Below are 23,468 nucleotides of genomic sequence, written 5' to 3'. Positions count from 1 at the left end.
AGAGGAGGGAATGTGTGAATTAGTGAAGGTCAGAAGTGTGTGTTGTGATGGAGAAAACAAGAGATGAATTGTTTGTGTTCAAACTCTTTAGATGAAGGGAGTTGGACTTCCAGATTTTTCTGAATGATTTTTTTTTTCCCACTGTTTTTTTTGGACATTTTAGTGGAGTCCACTGAATCAACGTTCATAAACTGTCATGAAATTAATCCTAATCAGTGCAGCTACATGGGATACATTTCTGCACTGAAAGGAGATGAAATGGTTAATAGAGGAGTGTTCATGACCTCTCTGTGTTTGTGCTCCTCTTCTTCCTATCACTCTCTCTCTTTCACACACAGGACCAGGAAGTGACTTGTCATTTCAGAGAAAACAAAACTGATCTCTCTCTCTTTCGGTGTGAGTTCAGGAAAATGGCCGAGGCCAGTATTTCAGTAGATCAGCTTTCTGTGGACCAGTTCATGTGTCCAGTGTGTCTGGATCTCCTGAAGGATCCGGTGGCTATCCCCTGTGGTCACAGTTTCTGTAAGGTGTGTATTAATGGCTTCTGGGATCAGAAGGACGTCTACAGCTGTCCTCAGTGCAGAGACACTTTCACTACAAGGCCTGTTCTACGCAGAAACAACATGCTGGCTGAAGTGGTTGAGAAACTGAAGAAGACTGAAGTCCAAGATGTGGAGTGTGATTTATGCACCGGGAGAAAACACAAAGCCGTCAAGTCCTGTCTGATGTGTTTGACTTCATTTTGTGAAATTCATCTGAAACCTCATCTTGAATTTCCTGCTTTGAAAAAACACACATTAATTGAAGCCTCAGCAAAACTCCAAGAGAAGATCTGCTCTGAACATAACAAGCTGATTGAGATCTACTGTCATACTGATCAAACCTGCATCTGTTATTTGTGTATGTTGGAGAAACATAAAGACCATGACGCTGTTTCAGTTGCAGCAGAAAGAGCTGAGAAACAGGTGAGAATGAGAAATCTTTCCAGAATTAAATCATCTTAATTATAGTTTCCCATCTAGAAACAGGTGCTTTAGTCAGTGATATGATTTGAACTTGAATTTCAATGTGTGTCTCAATCAGAAGGATTCTGTAAAAGCTGATTAAAATTGTCTGTGTTCTGGTGAACAGAGTGTTAAATTTATCTTCAGTGATGGTCGTAATCTGGTTCGGGGTGGGTTTCCTGATAACGGTGCCGTTTAGACCTAAAGAGAGAGGTGAGAGACCCTCTTAAGGAACGAACGTTGTCTCTGTATGTGGTTTTCCTGAACTCACTTGTAAGAAGGAGTCTAAAGAGCAACAGGACGATGAGCGTCTTTGCAGTTCGCGTCCCCGATATAGGCATTAGTAGCTGCTAAAAGCAATCATATTAGACATAACTAACAGTGTGCAAATTAACTAACTATGTGTAAACATTAGACGTGGATAAGACTATGGCAACTTGGTGGGCAAATCCACAGAAAGTCACATAACTAATCAGACTGCATAGAATAAAACGTTGATATCCCTCAATATGCTTCTGCAGGTCGGGTGGTGAGTTTTTGTAGGCTGTGATGTGCTCCGTTTTAGGCAAACAAAGCAAACATTTAAAATGAAACGACTCTTTATTCCTTTCAGAAAACTGAACCATGGGTTCTAGCTATAGTCTATGGACGTGACGTGACCCTAGTGATTACTGATAGACTGTCTCAGTGTCACCTGCGGAAAAACCAATCACGTTTTAGAAAAGAAAAGAAAAAAACATCCACTTTCAAAGCTGCTTCATAGTAACGAGTAACGAGGACCTTGATAGAAATGTAGTGGAGTAAAAAGTACGATATTTGTCTTTCAAATGGAGTGAAGTTAAAGTCATAAGTTTCCACAAAAAATACTCAAGTAAAGTACAGATACTCAAAAAGTGTACTTCAGTACAGAACTCAAGTAAATGTACTTCGTTACTGTCCACCTCTGATAATTAACTCGATGTACTTGCAATGTAGAAGAAAACTAATTGAACACCACCAGCAGATTCAACACCAGTTTCCCCCGCTGACTGTGAGAGTCCCTCAGAGCCGCATGCGCATTCTGTGGATTCGGCAGCGAGCGAGTCGCTCTTTGTTTTGAACGAGTGCTCCGGGTCTCTCGTAAATTCCGAGCAAACTAAAGGACGACTTGTGCTACGATGTTGTTCGGGAAAACCACGTTAGCTTGATGATGGATCTTAAGAGGTCATTTAAAACTCTCTTGGCCTTAAGAGGCTTTTGGGAACCCAGCCCAGACCAGTTAGTGAACATTTCTCTCTCTCTCTCTCTCTCTCTCTCTCTCTCTCTCTCTCTCTCTCTCTCACACACACACACACACACACACACAGTACATAACCTTCAGAGTGAAACATGAATGTACTTTGAACTGACATTAATATGGAACCAGTTCGCTCGTACTGTATAAAAAGCTGAATGTATTTTATTTGTCCTCAGAGTGAGTTAAAGGAGGAGCAGATGAAATCCCAGCAGAGAATCCAGGAGAAGCAGAAGAAGGTGCAGGAGCTGAAACAGGCTGTGAACACTATAAAGGTGAGCAGTGAGCAGAGACAGAGCTGCTCCTAGAAACACACACAACATGGACAACGAGTCATTTACAGTCCTAGTAAGAGAGGGAATGATAGATGAGCTTTAAATCTTGTGTGTGTGTGTGTGTGTGTGTGTGTCCTAACAGCTCAGTGCACAGACAGCAGTGGAGGACAGTGAGAGGATCTTTACTGAGCTGATCAGCTCCATGGAGAAAAAGCGCTGGGAGGTGACGGAGCTGATCAGAGATCAGGAGAAGGCTGAACTGAGTCGAGCTGAACGACTCCTGGAGCAACTGGAGCAGGAGATTGCTGATCTTCAGAGGAGAGTCACTGAGCTGGAGCAGCTTTCACACACACACGATCACATCCATTTCCTCCAGGTAACACTCACTGTCTGATCTACAGAGCCAGCTGTTCCTCACACACTCTCTAAAACACCTCTCATTAAGGGAACAATAAATGTCCCTGTCTGACATCACAAGTGGGTTTTACATTTCATTTGCTTTCTGTAGGTTTTAGCTTCTGGACGTCGCTCTCCTCAATTATCCAGACCATTCTTTCACACATCCAGCGTCACTGTCCATCAACATCTCTCATTTGATGGAGTGAGGAATTCTCTCTCAGATCTGAAAAAGAGACTCGAGGAATTCTGTGAGGAGGAATTCAACAAAATCCCTCCACATGGTAAGAGGAGCTGTTCCTGCTGGAGAAACACAGTGATGTGTTATTTCTTAGCGATGCTCCTGCTTTCTTTTCTGCAGACACTTTATTCACCCGACACTTTGAACTAAAACACTGATTTAAAATGAATAAACTGACTGGATCACTTTAAACTCTTTCCATCTTTTACACAAACTCATGTTTCTATTTTTCTCTCCACAGCTGCAGCAGTTCAGATCATTTCAGAACCAGAACCACAGAGCAGAGAAGACTTTCTGAAATGTACATCTAACACACACACACACACACAGACACACACACACACACACACTTCTAGGCCTGTCCAATAACAAATTTTGTTGGATGATATATTGTCTCAGAAATTAATGCGATTAACGATATTATTGTTGACGTCTTTTCAAGACAATTTTATGCCACTAGTAAAATAATGATCATGCAAATACACCCTTTCATAGAACAGTAAACTTTTTAATTAAGTCGACTTATTCAATTCAACAGTGGAATGTAAAAAATATAAATAAGCTAAAGAAATAAAACAATAAACAAAACCACTCACAACAAAAACAATAAATAAAATACAATTTATGGCTCTTAAAAATTGCACTGAAGTGAATATTAACTTGGCACAGGGTAATAAAAAGACATTCTTTTCTTCACAGGCAACATTCTGCCAATCCAGTTTCTCAAAGATTAGTACCCAGATCAACAAAAAGTGCAAAGTAACAACGTATTGCCAGCTGTCATTTGGATGAAAGTCACAACAATTAGAACGAGAACATGTAGGCAAGGGCGTAGGTTTGGTATTAACATTGGTGGGGACAAAAACCCAATGCCAACCCCCAGTGGTGCCAACTTCAGGTCAACATTAGAGGGTCACAATATTTTGCTCCGTTGTGTTCCACCAAAAGAGTCTCCATCATCTCTCCAAAGGCCAGACTTTTAACATTTGAAGTTCAGAACTGTAGTAATTCATGAATAATAATAATAATAATAATAATATGAAATCCATTTGATTAACTGCAAATCTTGCATGTGACGATTAACTCATTCTACCAAATTGCAAATGTGTTTTCCAAGCAAATACCGCACTGACTGTCGGGAGGGTGTATGTTCCTTTCCCTCATAAATGGAAATAAAACCCATCCGGAGCCTTAAACACTGCGTTCCATGAGGCTGGCAGGGGGAGTCGCTCTCTTCTGTGGGATCTTTAACTAGTTTTAGAATGCTAGTTTAAGCTGATATGTGATTGATCTAACGGTAAAACAGCACGAGGGCTCGAGAACTTTGACAGGTTACAATTTTACTTCAGGGTTGCCAGATACTGCTGACGTTTTCCAGCCCAAAATGCACTTAAAACCACTCAAAATGTAAAATGTACTTGATGCCTATCTTGTAAAGTAAAAATATGCAGCTCAAGTCCAGTATACTATTTGTAAATTGAACAAATAGCAGCATGAGCCCGTCAGTGCTGGAGGTGAAGAATCTGCTGTCTGGTACTCGGCTCCGTGTGGTTCAATCAGATTATAATTCTGCAATCATCTGCTGTGTTCTGAATCCTACATGCACCCACGCCCAGATCACCGCACAGGCTTCATATGGCTTCATATGGCCCCCCGCCTCGCATGGGGGCCCCCAATTGGTCAAAAGAAAAAAAAACCTTCATATTCATTGGCTCAAAATGAATATTTAAAGGTCCCATGGCATGGTGGTTTGTTGATGCTTTAAACGGGCTCGTGGAGGCTTCCGGATGTTATATCTGCAGCCTTTCTCGAAATGAACCCTCGGCACGTAAATATAGCCTCCTGGGAGAAAGCCCCATTTCAGCGCTTTTCCCAGTGTGTCGTTTTGCTAATGAGAAGCAGGAGGCGGGGAAGGGTAGAGGGTGGGGGCGGGCCATGGGGGGAGGGGCTTGACCAAGCTGCGCGCACACATACTCGCTGCTATCAGCACCTGTAGCCACGCTGCTAAGACAAAACCCCGTTCTCCCTCGGACTCCTTTCGTAAACTCAACGTGACACACATCATCTCCCTTGCTGACGTAGTAAAGGGAAGAGCTTATCAACGCGCCGTTTTGACGCGCCATTCTCAAATGTTGGGCATAGTTTGGTTTACACATTATGAAATTTCTAGCCACTGGGGTGACTTAAGAAGGTCAGAGGAACTCATTTTAACGTTAAAAAACCTCAGAAAGTGAAAATTTCATGCCATGGGACCTTTAAATAAACGGACACTGATTGGGTGAGGCAAATCCTCCTTCCATATATAAACGTTAGACGTCACGCACGACGACACTCCACAGTTGAACAGTGAACATGTGTGACAGAAAATACGAGAGCAGTGCTCAAAAGCGCAAGGCGCAATGGCAAAAAGCCCAACGTGACAAAGCTCTATTGAGCAATATACCAAAACTAACAGGGTTTTTTAAACCTAATGAAACCCAACTGGCAAGTGCAAGTCATCATGACACTAGTGTAGCAAACGTTATGTTAGCTGCAGCTGCAGCCAGTAGTACTACTAGCTCTGGTGAGGGTGAAGGACCATCCCTTTCAGACCCTGTCCCATTTGTGGATGAATGTGCCACTGCCACTAGTTTCACAAACGCGCGCGCGCACACACTCACTCCGATGACATTGACATGCATGATAGTTTCCTTCAAGCATCAACATCAGACATTTCACATCTAGATCCCCCCTCTGTTTCTGGGACCGCAAGCTCATGCAATGTTAGCTTCTCTGACCAGGCGGCTGCCTGTGACGTGTCTCTGGGATATTCTAGCCATGTCGATGCTAACTTAAATTCGGATCCAGGGTTTTGGGGCGAAATAGATGAACCTACTAGGAAATACTGGATAAAAATGGGACCTGATAAGTGCCGTAACAAAGACGCTGATAATGCAGCATCCGAAAGGATCCACAAGCAGCAGAAGAGGTATTTTTCGAAGTCTTTATTCATGAGGAAACTTGGCAATGGCGAACTTGTGCAGAGAGAGTGGCTCCTCTACTCTCCTTCAAAGGGTACAATCTTCTGTTTTGCATGCAAATTATTCGGTACAAACTGTCCGTTGACATGTGGGTACAGTGATTGGAAAAATGCATACTTGCGCTTGTCTGAGCACGAAGGATCAAAGTGCCACAGAGACACGATGATGGTTTACCTTAAACGGTGTGCTAATGTTGGATGCATTGACCATGAGCTGAGAAGCCAGTTTGATAGTGAGTGTGCGTACTGGAGAGAGGTTTTGAGGAGAGTGGTTGTGGTGGTCAGACATCTAGCGGAGCGAGGGTTGCCTTTCAGGGGGAATAGTGAAATCTTTGGCAGATTGGATAATGGGAACGCTGGAAGTAATTAGCGAATTCACCCCTTTCTGAAAATGCATATCGAGAAATATGGCAATGCTGGCAAGGGAGTACCCTCTTACCTTTCGTCAACAACGTGTCTGGAGTTTATCGAACTGATGGAAGAGAGGGTTCTTACAGAAATGATCAGCCAGATAAAAGGGGCGAAGTATTTCTCGATTAGTGTTGATTCAACTCCAGACGTTGCGCACACAGATCAGCTGACATGCATTATACGCTATGTGTCAACAGATGGGCGTGTTGCAGAGCGTTTTGTGAAATTTCTGCCAATTCAGTCTCACTCGGGAGAATCACTTTTCCAGGCTGTTCTTGGCGTGTTGAATGACATGCAGCTTGACATCAATAACTGCAGAGGCCAGTGTTATGACAATGCTGCAAATATGTCTGGTACTTACAGTGGCCTACAAGCACGAATCACACAGATAAACCCTCTGGCTGAATGGGTACCTTGTGCCGCACACACTTTGAATTTAGTTGGGATCAACAGCTGCTTTGAGGCGGATGCTTTTTTCACTATAGTACAGGCACTTTTTAACTTTGCGTCCAAATCTACATCTCGTTGGCAGACAATAACAGCTGGTCTGACACCTAATGAAAACGCTAGGATCGAGACTCTTAAAAGTCTCTCCGATACCAGATGGTCAGCTCACGCATCAGAACCAAAGCACTTCATCAGAACTATGGCAACATTCAGGAGTCGCTGTTGGAATTGAGTAAAGACCCCAGTCAAAATGTAACAGCACAGTGCGAAGCCGCAACATACAATTCGAAGATGGATGAATTAGAGAATGTGTTCCTGTGTAATCTATGGAACAACATACTGCAGCGTTTCCACAAAACTAGTGTTGCTCTTCAAGCAGTGGAACTGGATTTATGCAATGCTGTTCAGTTGGTCAGCTCATTGAGGGGTTATGTGGCCAGCCTACGCGATGATTTTGACCAATTTGAGAGTGATGCAAAAAACATGTCTCCAACTGTCGCTCAAAATTACAAAACAGACACACATAGACAGAGAAAAAGAAAAAGACAACACGATGAATCGACTGAGCCAGAGCATGAGATATCGGGTCGAGACACGTTTAGAACAAGGGTGTTTCTTGCGATAATTGACCGTCTCGTTGCAGAACTAGATCGGAGATATGATTCCTACAAAACAATTAACCAAACATTCGAATTTTTGAATAACATCGTGTCCATGCCCTTGCCAGATCTCCGCAGGGATGCCTGTGAGCTCCAGAAACTATATTCTGGTGATGTGGAAGCAGATTTTGTGGAAGAGCTTGTGCAGTTTAGACAGTTTGTTAGTGAAATGCAGAACCAGGGCACCTCTGCTAGATCTCTTCTGCAAGTTTTGAGAACGAGGAACTTGCTGCTGGTGTTCCCAAATGTTGACATTGCCCTACGACTCTTTCTGATTTTGCCTGTGACTAATGCCAGTGGAGAGCGGTCTTTTTCTAAACTGGGATTGGTTAAAAGTAGACCGAGATCCACCATGGGCCAATGCAGATTGAATCACCTGTCTCTAATGTCTCTTGAAAGTGACATTCTGCGTTCATTGGATTTTTCAAGTCTAATTGATGACTTGTCTACAAGAAAAGCTAGGAGGACAAACTGTTAAGAATGATACTGGTTGTTGATCATTAGTTTTACTTTGTCTTTATTGCCTTTCATTATAGCCTCTTCATCGTGTACTTGAGAGGTTCAGTTGCCTAAAAGGCCTACAGGCACATTCAATTGACAGTTGCATAAGTTGTGATAAGTTGTTGTCAATCTAAACCTTATAGTTTTTGGTGTTCTGTTTTTGCTGGCCCAGCTGTACAAAGTTTAATAATGAAAAAAAAAAAACTTTAAAATGTAGAAAATAGACAGTTCTTTACAGGTAGATGGGATAAGATGGTGGTGGCCGGGGGGGCTACAGCAACTTGTAGCCAAGGGGCCCCTGGCCATGTTAATCCAGCCCTGCATGCACCAGTAGGTGGCGCACACGCATAATATTATGTAGGCTGTGTTAGGCTACGATGCATATCTAACATCTGCATTGCTGAGGTTATTTATTTTTTATCTTTTTATCCTGTTTGTTTTATTAATTTTATAGGCCTAGTTATTCTGCTTAATTTTTGTCTACATCCATGTATTTTCATCTGTTATCCTGATTTTTGTGGATTTGTTAGATTGTACCTGTTTTATATACTTCAATTAAAAAAAAAAAGTTAGGCTGCGATGCATGGCTGAATGTAACATGAGAAGAGAAAATGGAGAATGGATTGCGTCATTCTTATTTACTAGTTTATGAGTTCAGTTTCTGCACTACATTACACACATTCATATTAGTCTTACAGTTACATCCACATAATTTTGTTTAAATAATACTTAATGAGATTAATGTTTATTGTTTGATTAATTTAGGCCAATGCTCGATTTTGGTTGTTTAAAATACCTAAGGGGGGCTGGGTAAACTAGGTCTTTGTGTCGTGTGATGCCCGCGATCTCTGATTGGGTCACAGAAGTGTTTAATATGGATTGGATTGGATGTAGACTAGTGGACGGAGATAGTACATAGAATGCGCTGCATCAAAGTCCTTCTAAGGCTGTAGAAGTGTCTCTGGCTGCATTCTCACACAGAACATTCGTGCGAAATCTTTATAAACATCTGAGAAAAACCTGCCGAAATAACGTCAAAACCGCCCAATCTGGCAACGCTGTTTTACTTGGCAACAGGATGTATCTGAATTCTGATTGGTTGTTGTATCTGAATTCTGATTGGTTGTTGTTATATTATTGCCCTTTTGTTGTGTTGTTGAGCCCAGAGTGGGGGGAGGGGGGAGTGACAGGGTTCTACAGAGAAAAGTTTTCACTGCAACCGAACTGCTGTTTTCGTGACCACGCCCCCAGCGCGGATATTCATGTTCACATTGTTCAGTTTGTTTTTCTCTTTTATTTTAGATTTCTGTTATCTGACTCTGGATCCCAACACGGCACATCGTGACCTCGTTCTGTCTGAGAAGAACAGAGCAGTGAGAGGCAGTGGGAGAGAGCAGCGTTACTCTGATCATCCAGAGAGATTTGATTCCTGCTGGCAGGTGTTGTGTAAGGAGAGTGTGTGTGGACGCTGTTACTGGGAGGTGGAGTGGAGCGGTGCTGATGGTGTCTCCATATCAGTCTCGTATAAAGACATCAGCAGGAAAGGACAGGGTGATGAGTGTGGGTTTGGATTCAACAATCAGTCCTGGAGTCTGTGGTGTTGTTCTTCTTTTCTCTCTTTCTGGCAGAACAGCATTGTGACTGATCTCAGAGTTCCATCAGCCTCCAGAATAGGAGTGTATGTGGATCACAGTGCAGGAACTCTGTCCTTCTACAGCATCTCTGACACGATGAAGCTCCTCCACAGAGTCCACATCACATTCACTCAGACTCTATACGCTGGGTTTGGGGTCCCCTGGTCTTCTGTTTCTACAGTGAGATTGTGTGATCCAGAATAAAAGTGTGTAGTGTTTTCTGTAAAATTCCTGCACGTTGCCACGTTGTTGCTCAGTCGTCTGTTTCACTAGAACACAATCCAGCTGCACAAAAACACTCATTTTAATATTTAAATTAAAACAGATGAATAATTTAAAATAATTAAAAAGGAAATGTTAAAAATTAACTGTCAGACAAGAAACTTGTCAAATTTAAAAAGAAAATGATCTCATGACCTTCGCATTATAAAGTTGTGTTTGTTTCATATTAAGCAGCGTCTCATTAAATAACTAATAAACAGTAATAAAGCCAGAACAGAACAACATTTTAAACCTGTTCAGGTCACACTATATAAAAATAAAACATCACTTTTGGAATGAATTTGATTTTTCTGCTTGTGTTCTTAGATGTAAAATCCACATTCACTTTTTCAAATCTGAAGTTGTTTCTAAACCCTGAGATTTGATTGTAAAACATTGAACAATATTTAAACTCCATTAGAACATCCAGTACATGATCGGTTCAGGCTGCCGATGTCGTGTTCATCCCATATTCAGCCTGGATGATGATTGGCCCGCAGATAGAACCTTATAAATCCAGGTTTATATGTGAGTCTGGGATTTTTATTCAAATATTACAATCAAAGCTTTGCAGAATAAAAGACAAGAGCACAGGAGAATAAAGTTTCCCCCAGTGATGGAGTTTCTGTGCTGAACTCATTTTCAGACAGAAGCAAATTCAACCTTTTCCTGAGAGTTTCAGCAGCTGGATAAATATTGTTCAGTATTTTAAACTGAATTTCTTTCACTGTGGGTGAAATTGGCCGTCTAAGATAACTACAGTGTGTATTTGTTAGTGTTCCTCTATCGTCAGTTATTCTTACTTTTATTTTACAACCCCGATTCCAAAAAAGTTGGGACAAAGTACAAATTGTAAATAAAAATGGAATGCAATAATTTACAAATCTTCACAATAGAACATAGACAACATACCAAATGTCGAAAGTGAGACATTTTGAAATTTCATGCCAAATATTGGCTCATTTGAAATTTCATGACAGCAACACATCTCAAAAAAGTTGGGACAGGGGCAATAAGAGGCTGGAAAAGTTAAAGGTACAAAAAAGGAACAGCTGGAGGACCAAATTTCAACTCATTAGGTCAATTGGCAATAGGTCATTAACATGACTGGGTATAAAAAGAGCATCTTGGAGTGGCAGTGGCTCTCAGAAGTAAAGATGGAAAGGGGATCACCAATCCCCCTAATTCTGTGCCGACAAATAGTGGAGCAATATCAGAAAGGAGTTCGACAGTGTAAAATTGCAAAGAGTTTGAACATATCATCTACAGTGCGTAATATCATCAAAAGATTCAGAGAATCTGGAGGAACCTCTGTGCGTAAGGGTCAAGGCCGGAAAACCATACTGGGTGCCCGTGATCTTCGGGCCCTTAGATGGCACTGCATCACATACAGGCATGCTTCTGTATTGGAAATCACAAAATGGGCTTGGGAATATTTCCAGAGAACATTATCTGTGAACACAATTCACCATGCCATCCGCTGTTGCCAGCTAAAACTCTATAGTTCAAAGAAGAAGCCGTTTCTAAACATGATCCAGAAGCGCAGACGTCTTCTCTGGGCCAAGGCTCATTTAAAATGGACTGTGGCAAAGTGGAAAACTGTTCTGTGGTCAGACGAATCAAAATTTTAAGTTCTTTATGGAAATCAGGGACGCCGTGTCATTCGGACTAAAGAGGAGAAGGACGACCCAAGTTGTTATCAGCGCTCAGTTCAGAAGCTTGCATCTCTGATGGTATGGGGTTGCATTAGTGCGTGTGGCATGGGCAGCTTACACATCTGGAAAGACACCATCAATGCTGAAAGGTATATCCAGGTTCTAGAGCAACATATGCTCCCATCCAGACGACGTCTCTTTCAGGGAAGACCTTGCATTTTCCAACATGACAATGCTAAACCACATACTGCATCAATTACAGCATCATGGCTGCGTAGAAGAAGGGTCCGGGTACTGAACTGGCCAGCCTGCAGTCCAGATCTTTCACCCATAGAAAACATTTGGCGCATCATAAAACGGAAGATACGACAAAAAAGACCTAAGACAGTTGAGCAACTAGAATCCTACATTAGACAAGAATGGGTTAACATTCCTATCCCTAAACTTGAGCAACTTGTCTCCTCAGTCCCCAGACGTTTACAGACTGTTGTAAAGAGAAAAGGGGATGTCTCACAGTGGTAAACATGGCCTTGTCACAACTTTTTTGAGATGTGTTGTTGTCATGAAATTTAAAATCACCTAATTTTTCTCTTTAAATGATACATTTTCTCAGTTTAAACATTTGATATGTCATCTATGTTCTGAATAAAATATGGAATTTTGAAACTTCCACGTCATTGCATTCCGTTTTTATTTACAGTTTGAACTTTGTCCCAACTTTTTTGGAATCGGGGTTGTATTTATTTTTTAAAATCAGGGAAAAGCTTCCATTTTAAAACATTTCTAATTCCTTTGTTATTAGATTTTCTTTCACCAATTTCCACTTCACCGATTTTCAATTCAGGCAGTTTGACCGACACCTTTGAATATTCAAGGGTATTTTTTATCGTGAACCTTAACGGAGGTGGAATAGCTCTACAAATTTGATTAAATTCTCTATAGACACATTTTAAATGAAACTTTTCTACAAATGAATTAAATTGCATTAAATGTCCATTTTCATCCATTAGATCGGTAACATCTAAAACTATCATTCCATTCTTGTTTAAAGTCTTCCTATTAATAGTAATGGTTCTATTAAAGTACACTCAAACTTGTGGACATGAAATAAATAATTTTGGTGAAATTGGGCAGCCTTGTCTGATTCCGCGTAACATCTAAATTTTGGTGTCATTCCAGGGTTAAGGGAGATATAACTATAAATATCATTGTGAAATATTTTAATAACCTTGCAGAACCCTTTTCCAAATCCAAGATTTTTGAGTTTTATAAACACAAAATTGTGCTCCACAGTGTTGAATGCTTTGAAAAAGTCTAGAAATAAAACGAGACTGATTGAATAATTGGTAATCAATCATATCCAGAATCAGTCGGACGTGGTTTTGAATATATCTTCCCTTCATGAAGCGTGATTGATATTCGTCTACAAGTTTTACAAGTCCACGCTTTAGACGATTAGCAGATACTAAGGCAAGTAATTTATAATCATTGCATAGTAAGGTTATAGGTCTCCAATTGTCTAGCAACAAAAAGTCTTTTTTGGGTTTGGTAGCAAGGTTATTAAGCCTGTCTTCATAGTCGGGGATAAACATCCTTTGTGAATGCATTCTAAAAATGCTCTATATAATATATATTTTTTTAATATCCACCCAAAAGTATTTTAAAAATTCAGATGTTAAGCCATCGATTCCTGGTGATTTACCATATTTCATTTGTTTTAATGCAATTTCAATTTCTGTTATAGTTCATTCCTCATTAAGTGTATGTTTGTCTTCATCCAGTTTTTTGATGTCATCATTGATGGGATAAAATAAGACGTTACGTTCTGATTTATTAAATTTAATTTACAATAAAAGAGCCAAATTTCATCCCATACTCATTTCTGATCTTCTATTATATTATCATTGGTCATAAGCTTACTCATTTTTTTCTGAGTCTGTCTGATTCAAGTCTGAAGAAATACAATGAACTTTTTTCACCCTGTTCGATCCATCCAGCTCTTGATCGAGCGGAAACTCCATTTGCCTTTATTGTGTACATTTCGTCTAGTTGAGACTGCAGTGACTGTAATTCTGAAATGTTTTCTAAGGATAGTTGTGTGTTATTTACTAATGTATTCATTTTATCAATCAGATCCTTTTGTTCTTGTTTCCTTATATGTGAAATTTTTACCCATGCCAATTGCTACGTGTTAAACCATTCCCATTGACTCCTATCAGACATGTCTAACTCTTCAACCTCCAAAATAAGAGACTTCACCTGATCACAAAATTCACCGTTCTGTAATAAGTCGTTATTAAATTTCCAGATGAGGAACACTGTAAAAAAAACCTAATTACAGTATAACTAATTTTTTACAGCAGTTTTCCTGTTCTTTAAAAATAGTGTACAAAACTAAAATTATAGACATTATCTGTAAATCAACAATCCATCTGTTATTCTAAGTATTATGACAGTAATGATAAACTACATTTCTCTTTTTTTACAGAAAAATATAATATTCATTTTGCATGATCTTTTCAGTTTTCTTAAATTACATACAAATTCATGTAAAATGACAGTAATTATCTGTAATTAAATATGTAGCCTGGTATATTGAAGTTTGTCCGTACTTACAATATTAACACTTCTCTGTAATTTTAAGGTAAATCTTTTTATATTTGCATGTAATTATACATTCAACCTGTAATTAAATATGTAGCTTGTTATATAAAGGTTTAAGTCTATACTATCCATCTAACGTTTTTCTCTGTAATTATAAGGTAAAGATTAGTTTTATATCTGTATATTTTTACATTCAAACTCTGTAATTAAATATGTAGATCATTATATAAAAGGTTTACATGTATGTCCATACTGATGTTTTTCTCTGTAATGTTAAAGTGCCATTCCACATTGTTCCTCCTGGATCCGAGGTTCGACTATCGGTAGAATTCTCCTCTCCAGTACCCTGGAGTAAACCTTCCCCGGGAGGCTGAGAAGTGTGATTCCCCTATAATTGGAGCACACTCTCCGGTCCCCTTTCTTAAAAAGAGGGACCACCACCCCAGTCTGCCACTCCAGAGGCACTGTCCCTGACCGCCACGCGATGTTGCAGAGGCGTGTCAACCAAGACAGCCCCACAACATCCAGAGACTTGAGATACTCAGGGCGGATCTCATCCACCCCCGGTGCCTTGCCACCGAGGAGCTTGCAAACCACCTCAGTGACTTCGGCTTGGGTAATGGACGAGTCCACCTCTGAGTCATCAGCCTCAGTCTCCTCAGTGGAAGACATGACGGTGGGATTGAGGAGATCCTCAAAGTATTCCTTCCACCGGCCGACAATGTCCCCAGTCGAGGTCAACAGCTCCCCACCCGCACTGTAAACAGTGTTGGCAGAGTACTGCTTCCCCCTCCTGAGGCGCTGGACGGTTTGCCAGAATTTCTTCGAGGCCGACCGATAGTCCTTCTCCATGGCCTCCCCGAACTCCTCCCAGTTCTGAGTTTTTGCCTCTGCAACTGCCCGAGCTGCAGCACGCCTGGCCTGCCGATACCCGTCAGCTGCCTCGGGAGTCCTGGAGGTTAACATGGCCCGATAGGACTCCTTCTTCAGCTTGACGGCATCCCTTACTTCTGGTGTCCACCACCGGGTTCGGGGATTGCCGCCATGACAGGCACCGGAGACCTTGCGGCCACAGCTCCGAACAGCTGCGTCCACAATGGAGGTAGAGAACATGGTCCACTCAGACTCAATGTCCCCCGCCTCCCTCGGAAGCTGGGAAAAGCTCTCCCGGAGGTGGGAGTTAAAGACCTCCCCAACAGAGTGCTCGGCCAGACGTTCCCAGCAGACCCTCACCATACGTTTGGGCCTGCCGGGTCTGTCCAGCTTCCTCCTCCGCCAGCGGATCCAACTCACCACCAGGTGGTGATCAGTTGACAGCTCAGCCCCTCTCTTCACCCGAGTGTCCAAGACATAGGGCCGGAGATCAGATGAAACGACAACAAAGTCGATCATCGACCTCCGACCTAAGGTGTCCTGGTGCCACGTGCACTTATGGACACCCCTATGCTCGAACATGGTGTTCGTTATGGACAAACCGTGACTAGCACAGAAGTCCAATAACAAAACACCACTCGGGTTCAGATCGGGGAGGCCGTTCCTCCCAACCATGCCCCTCTAGGTGTCACTGTCATCGCCCACGTGAGCATTGAAGTCCCCCAGTAGCACAATGGAGTCCCCAGTCTGAGCACTCCTCAGTACCTCTCCCAGGGACTCCAAGAAGGCTGGATACTCTATACTGCTATTTGGGCCGTAGGCACAAACAACAGCAAGAGCCCTCTCCCCAATCCGAAGGCGCAGAGAGGCGACCCTCTCATTCACTGGGGTAAACTCCAACACATGACGGCTGAGCTGGGGAGCTATAAGCAAGCCCACACCAGCCCGCCGCCGCTCACCACGGGCGACTCCAGAGAAGTGGAGAGTCCAGCCCCTCTCGAGGAGCTGGGTTCCAGAGCCCAAGCTGTGCGTGGAGGTGAGCCCGACTATCTCTAGCCGGTACCTCTCAACCTCCCGCACAAGCTCAGGCTCTTTCCCCCCCAGCGAAGTGACATTCCATGTCCCAACAGCCAGCCGCTGTGTCCGGGGATCAGGTCGTCGAGGCCCCTGCCTTCGACTGCCACCCAATCCACATTGCACCAGTCCCCTACTGCTACCTCTGTGGGTGGTGAACCCACAGGAGGTCGGGCCCACGTCACCTCTTCGGGCTGAGCCCGGCCGGGCCCCATGGGCAAAGGCCTGGCCACCAAGCGCTCGCATACAAGCCCCAACCCCGGGCCTGGCTCCAGGGTGGGGCCCCGGCTGCGTCATCCCGGGCGACATCACGGTCCTCAGATTTTTCTCCATAGGGGTTTGTGCTTGAAGTGTGTGTGTGACTGTTTAGAAGAAGAAACCTTTATTTGTCACACACACACTGTGCTTGAAGTGTGTGTGTGACAAATAAAGGTTTCTTCTTCTAAACAGACAACATGAAGTCAGTTTCGTTTGATGTTATAAACTCTTCACTGATGGAAACTTGAGTGCAAAACTGTTCATGACAACCGACTGCAGTCCGAAAGTTAGCGAGTCAACTGTAGTCCTCAGCCATAAAAGCATTACTGTAGGCTAAGAGTCCAGAGCATCCTCCAGGTGTGACTTTCAACTGTCCACATGGGGCCGTCCTCCACAGGAGCGATGTGATGAGACTCCAACCAGACACAGGGCACCAGGATGGATCAGGCAGGTCCGAGGAGCAGAAGAGTTTCAGCATCTCGATCCCAGGACTGACATGTAACTCAGAGGGACAGATTTTTTTTTTTTTGGGGGGGGACAGAGAGAGAGAGAAAACACAGGTTGTTAGGTATGCCCAATGTCACCTGAATAAGTAGGAACAGTACACATATTGCACTGAGTACAAGCAGAGTACTGTGACATCATATTATTTTGTCTACCTCACTGGCTAATTTTAAACACCTCCTGCACACTTTAATGTGTTTCTTTTTGAGCTGGAAACTAAATTTATGATTGTACTCTAAGGAAACACGTCAATGTCATAAAGCGGTTAAAGCTAGACGGCCTTTCGATTTCATAAAATCGCTGAAATTTAGTTGTCTCTGAAATTTGGTTGTTGTGATATATATGTTATTTACCAGCTGGGAGGTCTGTATCATGAAATACCATGACCGAGGTCAGTATTCAAGGCCGAGGTCACGGTATTTCACCATACGGACCGACCTTAAAGTGCCATTCCACCATTGGATGTATTCTTTGGCATAAAATACGACAACATATATAAACGGTATCACGAGATAGAGAAATCTTTTAGCTTCAAAATGATATATCAAACATAATTTTTTGACAACGACAAGTATATTAATTTTGCGACCAAAGTCACCTACCCTTTTAATTTCCGCGCGGTAGTGAAACGTGATGTCATCGGCAGGTTCCCCTTCTTGTGTACCACGTGACGTATCCTACCTCTTGGATTTGTCCTACCAAGCCTACTGCGCATGCGCGAAATCACCTACTGCGCATGCGCGAAATCCAGGAGGGTAGGAAAATTCAGCAGTTGTAGTGATGGGAATTTCGGCTCTTTTTCGGGAGCTGGCTCTTTTGGCTCTTCTTACTATAAGCAGCCGGCTCCCAAACGGCTCCTGAGATTTTATTTTTGATTTAATTGCTGCAATTAACTAGTTAATTAATTACATTATTATTTATATTTTATCAATAGGATGTTTTCCATTTTATTTTTTAGTTTTTGTAGCCATTGTAAAGCTTTGTAAAGTAAAGCAGTGTAACAATGTTCTAGCTATAGAAATAAAACTTACTTACCAATTAATAAATTATTTTCTCACAAACATAATGCAAAACTGTGTTATATTACCAATATAAAATACACAGAAGACATCAACTGTTTATCCTTTATGGCTTTATTTCACACTCGACCTTGAACAAAATGCCACAAAATAAATTATGAAGTATAAATCAGGCCTAAGAAACTATGAAGCAAAGTTGGAAATTATTTTAACAAACACAGAACAATGTGCAACAAAATATTTTATTAAATAAAATATTAAATAAGTATATAAAATAAGTATAAAAAGTATAAAGTACAATGAACAAAGAAGTAAAAATTACAAAGAAGTGTCAATTACAAAAAACTATTTACATTAAGGCTGCACAAACTCCCAGAATAAGTCTTTAGTGGAGATTGGCCTTGAGGAAAACCAAGTGTCTCAGCTTGGAAGGGCTGATTCTATTTCTCCTCTCAGTTATAATCTGTCCTGCTTTTGAAAAGATCCTCTCTGAGGGGACAGATGTTGCCACTATACACATCCTCTGTGCCATCACATGTGTAAGCCATGGATAGAGTGCAGCTTTGGTCTCCCACCAGCTTAGTGGGTCTGCGTTTCGCTGTAACAGGGGCTCCTTTGAATGGTAATAGACAACACAAAGACGCAATCGGACAGCAACTTTTTTTGTGAAAGTCTCTCTCTCTCTCTCTCTCTGAGGCACCTAAGGACAAAAAACTAATTCGGCTCCCACCGAAGAGCCGGCTCCCGTCGTTCACTTCAAAGAGCCGGCTCTTTGAACCGGATCGTTCGCGACCGACACATCACTAAACAGTAGTTTTGTCCTACCGATCAGCTGGGCTGATAGAAAATCGGTGAGTATTTCACACATTTGCCGATTTTTATGTTTTGTGCGTATTGGTCGAGTCTTTGGCCGAGTCAAATAATTTGTAATGACTTGTTGTGAATAATAAAACGGTCTGCATGAGAACTTGCTAATTGTAATGGCGTCATGTGTTCTGCGCATGCGCAGTAGGCTTCGCGCATGCGCAGTAGGCTTGGTAGGACAAATCCAAAAGGTGGGATAACTTTACAGAACACCGACACGTGGTACACAAGAAGGGGAACCTGCCGATGACATCACGTTTCACTACTGCGCGGAAATTAAAAGGGTAGGTGACTTTGGTCGCAAAATTAATATACTTGTCGTTGTCAAAAAATTATGTTTGATATATCATTTTGAAGCTAAAAGATTTCTCTATCTCGTGATACCGTTTATATATGTTGTCGTATTTTATGCCAAAGAATACATCCAATGGTGGAATGGCACTTTAAGGTCGGTCCGTATGGTGAAATACCGTGACCTCGGCCTTGAATACTGACCTCGGTCATGGTATTTCATGATACAGACCTCCCAGCTGGTAAATAACATATATATCACAACAACCAAATTTCAGAGACAACTAAATTTCAGCGATTTTATGAAATCGAAAGGCCGTCTAGCTTTAACCGCTTTATGACATTGACGTGTTTCCTTAGAGTACAATCATAAATTTAGTTTCCAGCTCAAAAAGAAACACATTAAAGTGTGCAGGAGGTGTTTAAAATTAGCCAGTGAGGTAGACAAAATAATATGATGTCACAGTACTCTGCTTGTACTCAGTGCAATATGTGTACTGTTCCTACTTATTCAGGTGACATTGGGCATACCTAACAACCTGTGTTTTCTCTCTCTCTCTGTCCCCCCCCCAAAAAAAAAAAAATCTGTCCCTCTGAGTTACATGTCAGTCCTGGGATCGAGATGCTGAAACTCTTCTGCTCCTCGGACCTGCCTGATCCATCCTGGTGCCCTGTGTCTGGTTGGAGTCTCATCACATCGCTCCTGTGGAGGACGGCCCCATGTGGACAGTTGAAAGTCACACCTGGAGGATGCTCTGGACTCTTAGCCTACAGTAATGCTTTTATGGCTGAGGACTACAGTTGACTCGCTAACTTTCGGACTGCAGTCGGTTGTCATGAACAGTTTTGCACTCAAGTTTCCATCAGTGAAGAGTTTATAACATCAAACGAAACTGACTTCATGTTGTCTGTTTAGAAGAAGAAACCTTTATTTGTCACACACACACTTCAAGCACAGTGTGTGTGTGACAAATAAAGGTTTCTTCTTCTAAACAGTCACACACACACTTCAAGCACAAACCCCTATGGAGAAAAATCTGAGGACCGTGACGTCACCCGGGATGACGCAGCCGGGGCCCCACCCTGGAGCCAGGCCCGGGGTTGGGGCTTGTATGCGAGCGCTTGGTGGCCAGGCCTTTGCCCATGGGGCCCGGCCGGGCTCAGCCCGAAGAGGTGACGTGGGCCCGACCTCCTGTGGGTTCACCACCCACAGAGGTAGCAGTAGGGGACTGGTGCAATGTGGATTGGGTGGCAGTCGAAGGCAGGGGCCTCGACGACCTGATCCCCGGACACAGCGGCTGGCTGTTGGGACATGGAATGTCACTTCGCTGGGGGGGAAAGAGCCTGAGCTTGTGCGGGAGGTTGAGAGGTACCGGCTAGAGATAGTCGGGCTCACCTCCACGCACAGCTTGGGCTCTGGAACCCAGCTCCTCGAGAGGGGCTGGACTCTCCACTTCTCTGGAGTCGCCCGTGGTGAGCGGCGGCGGGCTGGTGTGGGCTTGCTTATAGCTCCCCAGCTCAGCCGTCATGTGTTGGAGTTTACCCCAGTGAATGAGAGGGTCGCCTCTCTGCGCCTTCGGATTGGGGAGAGGGCTCTTGCTGTTGTTTGTGCCTACGGCCCAAATAGCAGTATAGAGTATCCAGCCTTCTTGGAGTCCCTGGGAGAGGTACTGAGGAGTGCTCAGACTGGGGACTCCATTGTGCTACTGGGGGACTTCAATGCTCACGTGGGCGATGACAGTGACACCTAGAGGGGCATGGTTGGGAGGAACGGCCTCCCCGATCTGAACCCGAGTGGTGTTTTGTTATTGGACTTCTGTGCTAGTCACGGTTTGTCCATAACGAACACCATGTTCGAGCATAGGGGTGTCCATAAGTGCACGTGGCACCAGGACACCTTAGGTCGGAGGTCGATGATCGACTTTGTTGTCGTTTCATCTGATCTCCGGCCCTATGTCTTGGACACTCGGGTGAAGAGAGGGGCTGAGCTGTCAACTGATCACCACCTGGTGGTGAGTTGGATCCGCTGGCGGAGGAGGAAGCTGGACAGACCCGGCAGGCCCAAACGTATGGTGAGGGTCTGCTGGGAACGTCTGGCCGAGCACTCTGTTGGGGAGGTCTTTAACTCCCACCTCCGGGAGAGCTTTTCCCAGCTTCCGAGGGAGGCGGGGGACATTGAGTCTGAGTGGACCATGTTCTCTACCTCCATTGTGGACGCAGCTGTTCGGAGCTGTGGCCGCAAGGTCTCCGGTGCCTGTCATGGCGGCAATCCCCGAACCCGGTGGTGGACACCAGAAGTAAGGGATGCCGTCAAGCTGAAGAAGGAGTCCTATCGGGCCATGTTAACCTCCAGGACTCCCGAGGCAGCTGACGGGTATCGGCAGGCCAGGCGTGCTGCAGCTCGGGCAGTTGCAGAGGCAAAAACTCAGAACTGGGAGGAGTTCGGGGAGGCCATGGAGAAGGACTATCGGTCGGCCTCGAAGAAATTCTGGCAAACCGTCCAGCGCCTCAGGAGGGGGAAGCAGTACTCTGCCAACACTGTTTACAGTGCGGGTGGGGAGCTGTTGACCTCGACTGGGGACATTGTCGGCCGGTGGAAGGAATACTTTGAGGATCTCCTCAATCCCACCGTCATGTCTTCCACTGAGGAGACTGAGGCTGATGACTCAGAGGTGGACTCGTCCATTACCCAAGCCGAAGTCACTGAGGTGGTTTGCAAGCTCCTCGGTGGCAAGGCACCGGGGGTGGATGAGATCCGTCCTGAGTATCTCAAGTCTCTGGATGTTGTGGGGCTGTCTTGGTTGACACGCCTCTGCAACATCGCGTGGCGGTCAGGGACAGTGCCTCTGGAGTGGCAGACTGGGGTGGTGGTCCCTCTTTTTAAGAAAGGGGACCGGAGAGTGTGCTCCAATTATAGGGGAATCACACTTCTCAGCCTCCCGGGGAAGGTTTACTCCAGGGTACTGGAGAGGAGAATTCTACCGATAGTCGAACCTCGGATCCAGGAGGAACAATGTGGTTTTCGTCCTGGTCGCGGAACACTGGACCAGCTCTATACCCTTCATAGGGTGCTCGAGGGTTCATGGGAGTTTGCCCAACCAGTCCACATGTGCTTTGTGGATCTGGAGAAGGCATTCGACCGTGTGCCCCGTAGTATTCTGTGGGGGGTGCTTCGGGAGTATGGGGTTCGGGGCTCTTTGCTAAGGGCTGTCCGGTCCCTGTACGAACGGAGCAGGAGTCTGGTTCGCATTGCCGGCAGTAAGTCAGACCTGTTCCCAGTGCATGTTGGACTCCGGCAGGGCTGCCCTTTGTCACCGGTTCTGTTCATAATTTTTATGGACAGAATATCTAGGTGCAGCCAGGGGCCAGAAGGAATCCTGTTTGGGAACCACAGGATTTCATCTCTGCTTTTTGCGGATGATGTTATCCTGTTGGCTTCTTCAAACCAGGACCTTCAGCATGCACTGGGGCGGTTTGCAGTCGAGTGTGAAGCGGCTGGGATGAGAATCAGCACCTCCAAGTCCGAGGCCATGGTTCTCAACCGGAAAAGGGTGGCTTGCCCTCTCCACATTGGTGGAGAAGTTCTGCCTCAAGTGGAGGAGTTTAAGTATCTCGGGATCTTGTTCATGAGTGAGGAAAGGATGGAGCGTGAGATCGACAGGCGGATCGGTGCAGCCTCCGCAGTGATGCGGTCGCTTTACTGGTCCGTCGTGGTGAAGAAGAAGCTGAGCCAAAAGGCGAAGCTCTCAATTTACCGGTCGATCTACGTTCCGACTCTCACCTATGGTCATGAGCTTTGGGTAATGACCGAAAGGACAAGATCGCGGATACAAGCGGCCGAAATGAGTTTCCTTCGCAGGGTGGCTGGGCGCTCCCTTAGAGATAGGGTGAGAAGCACAGTCACTCGGGAGGAGCTCGGAGTAGAGCCGCTGCTGCTCCACATCGAGAGGAATCAGCTGAGGTGGCTCGGGCATCTTTTTCGGATGCCTCCTGGACGCCTCCCTCGGGAGGTGTTCCAGGCATGTCCCCCCGGGAGGAGGCCCCGGGGAAGACCCAGGACACGCTGGAGGGACTATGTCTCTCGGCTGGCCTGGGAACGCCTCGGTGTTCTTCCCGAGGAGCTGGCCGAGGTGTCTGGGGAAAGGGAAGTTTGGGCTTCCCTGCTTAGACTGCTGCCTCCGCGACCCGGTCCCAGATAAAGTGGA

The 23,468-nt window shown here is 44.2% G+C and overlaps 2 protein-coding genes across 2 annotated transcripts in view; one reads left to right on the top strand and one right to left on the bottom strand.

The window, feature by feature from the left end:
- The window catches only part of LOC132877588 (tripartite motif-containing protein 16-like), a 421,828-nt gene that overhangs the window by 303,083 nt on the left and 95,277 nt on the right, over positions 1 to 23,468 (bottom strand). The gene's annotated exons all lie outside the window — the stretch shown is intronic.
- LOC132878400 (stonustoxin subunit beta-like) lies at positions 9,001 to 10,088 on the top strand. Its single transcript, XM_060913663.1, has one exon. The coding sequence runs from the start codon at positions 9,489 to 9,491 to the stop codon at positions 10,062 to 10,064; it is 576 nt and encodes a 191-aa protein (XP_060769646.1). The 5' UTR covers positions 9,001 to 9,488; the 3' UTR covers positions 10,065 to 10,088.

Source organism: Neoarius graeffei, chromosome 2 (assembly GCF_027579695.1).
Source record: "Neoarius graeffei isolate fNeoGra1 chromosome 2, fNeoGra1.pri, whole genome shotgun sequence".
Lineage (NCBI taxonomy): Eukaryota > Metazoa > Chordata > Actinopteri > Siluriformes > Ariidae > Neoarius > Neoarius graeffei.
The sequence above is the reverse complement of the archived record's forward strand: the minus strand, read 5'-3'. Positions and strand labels throughout refer to the sequence as shown.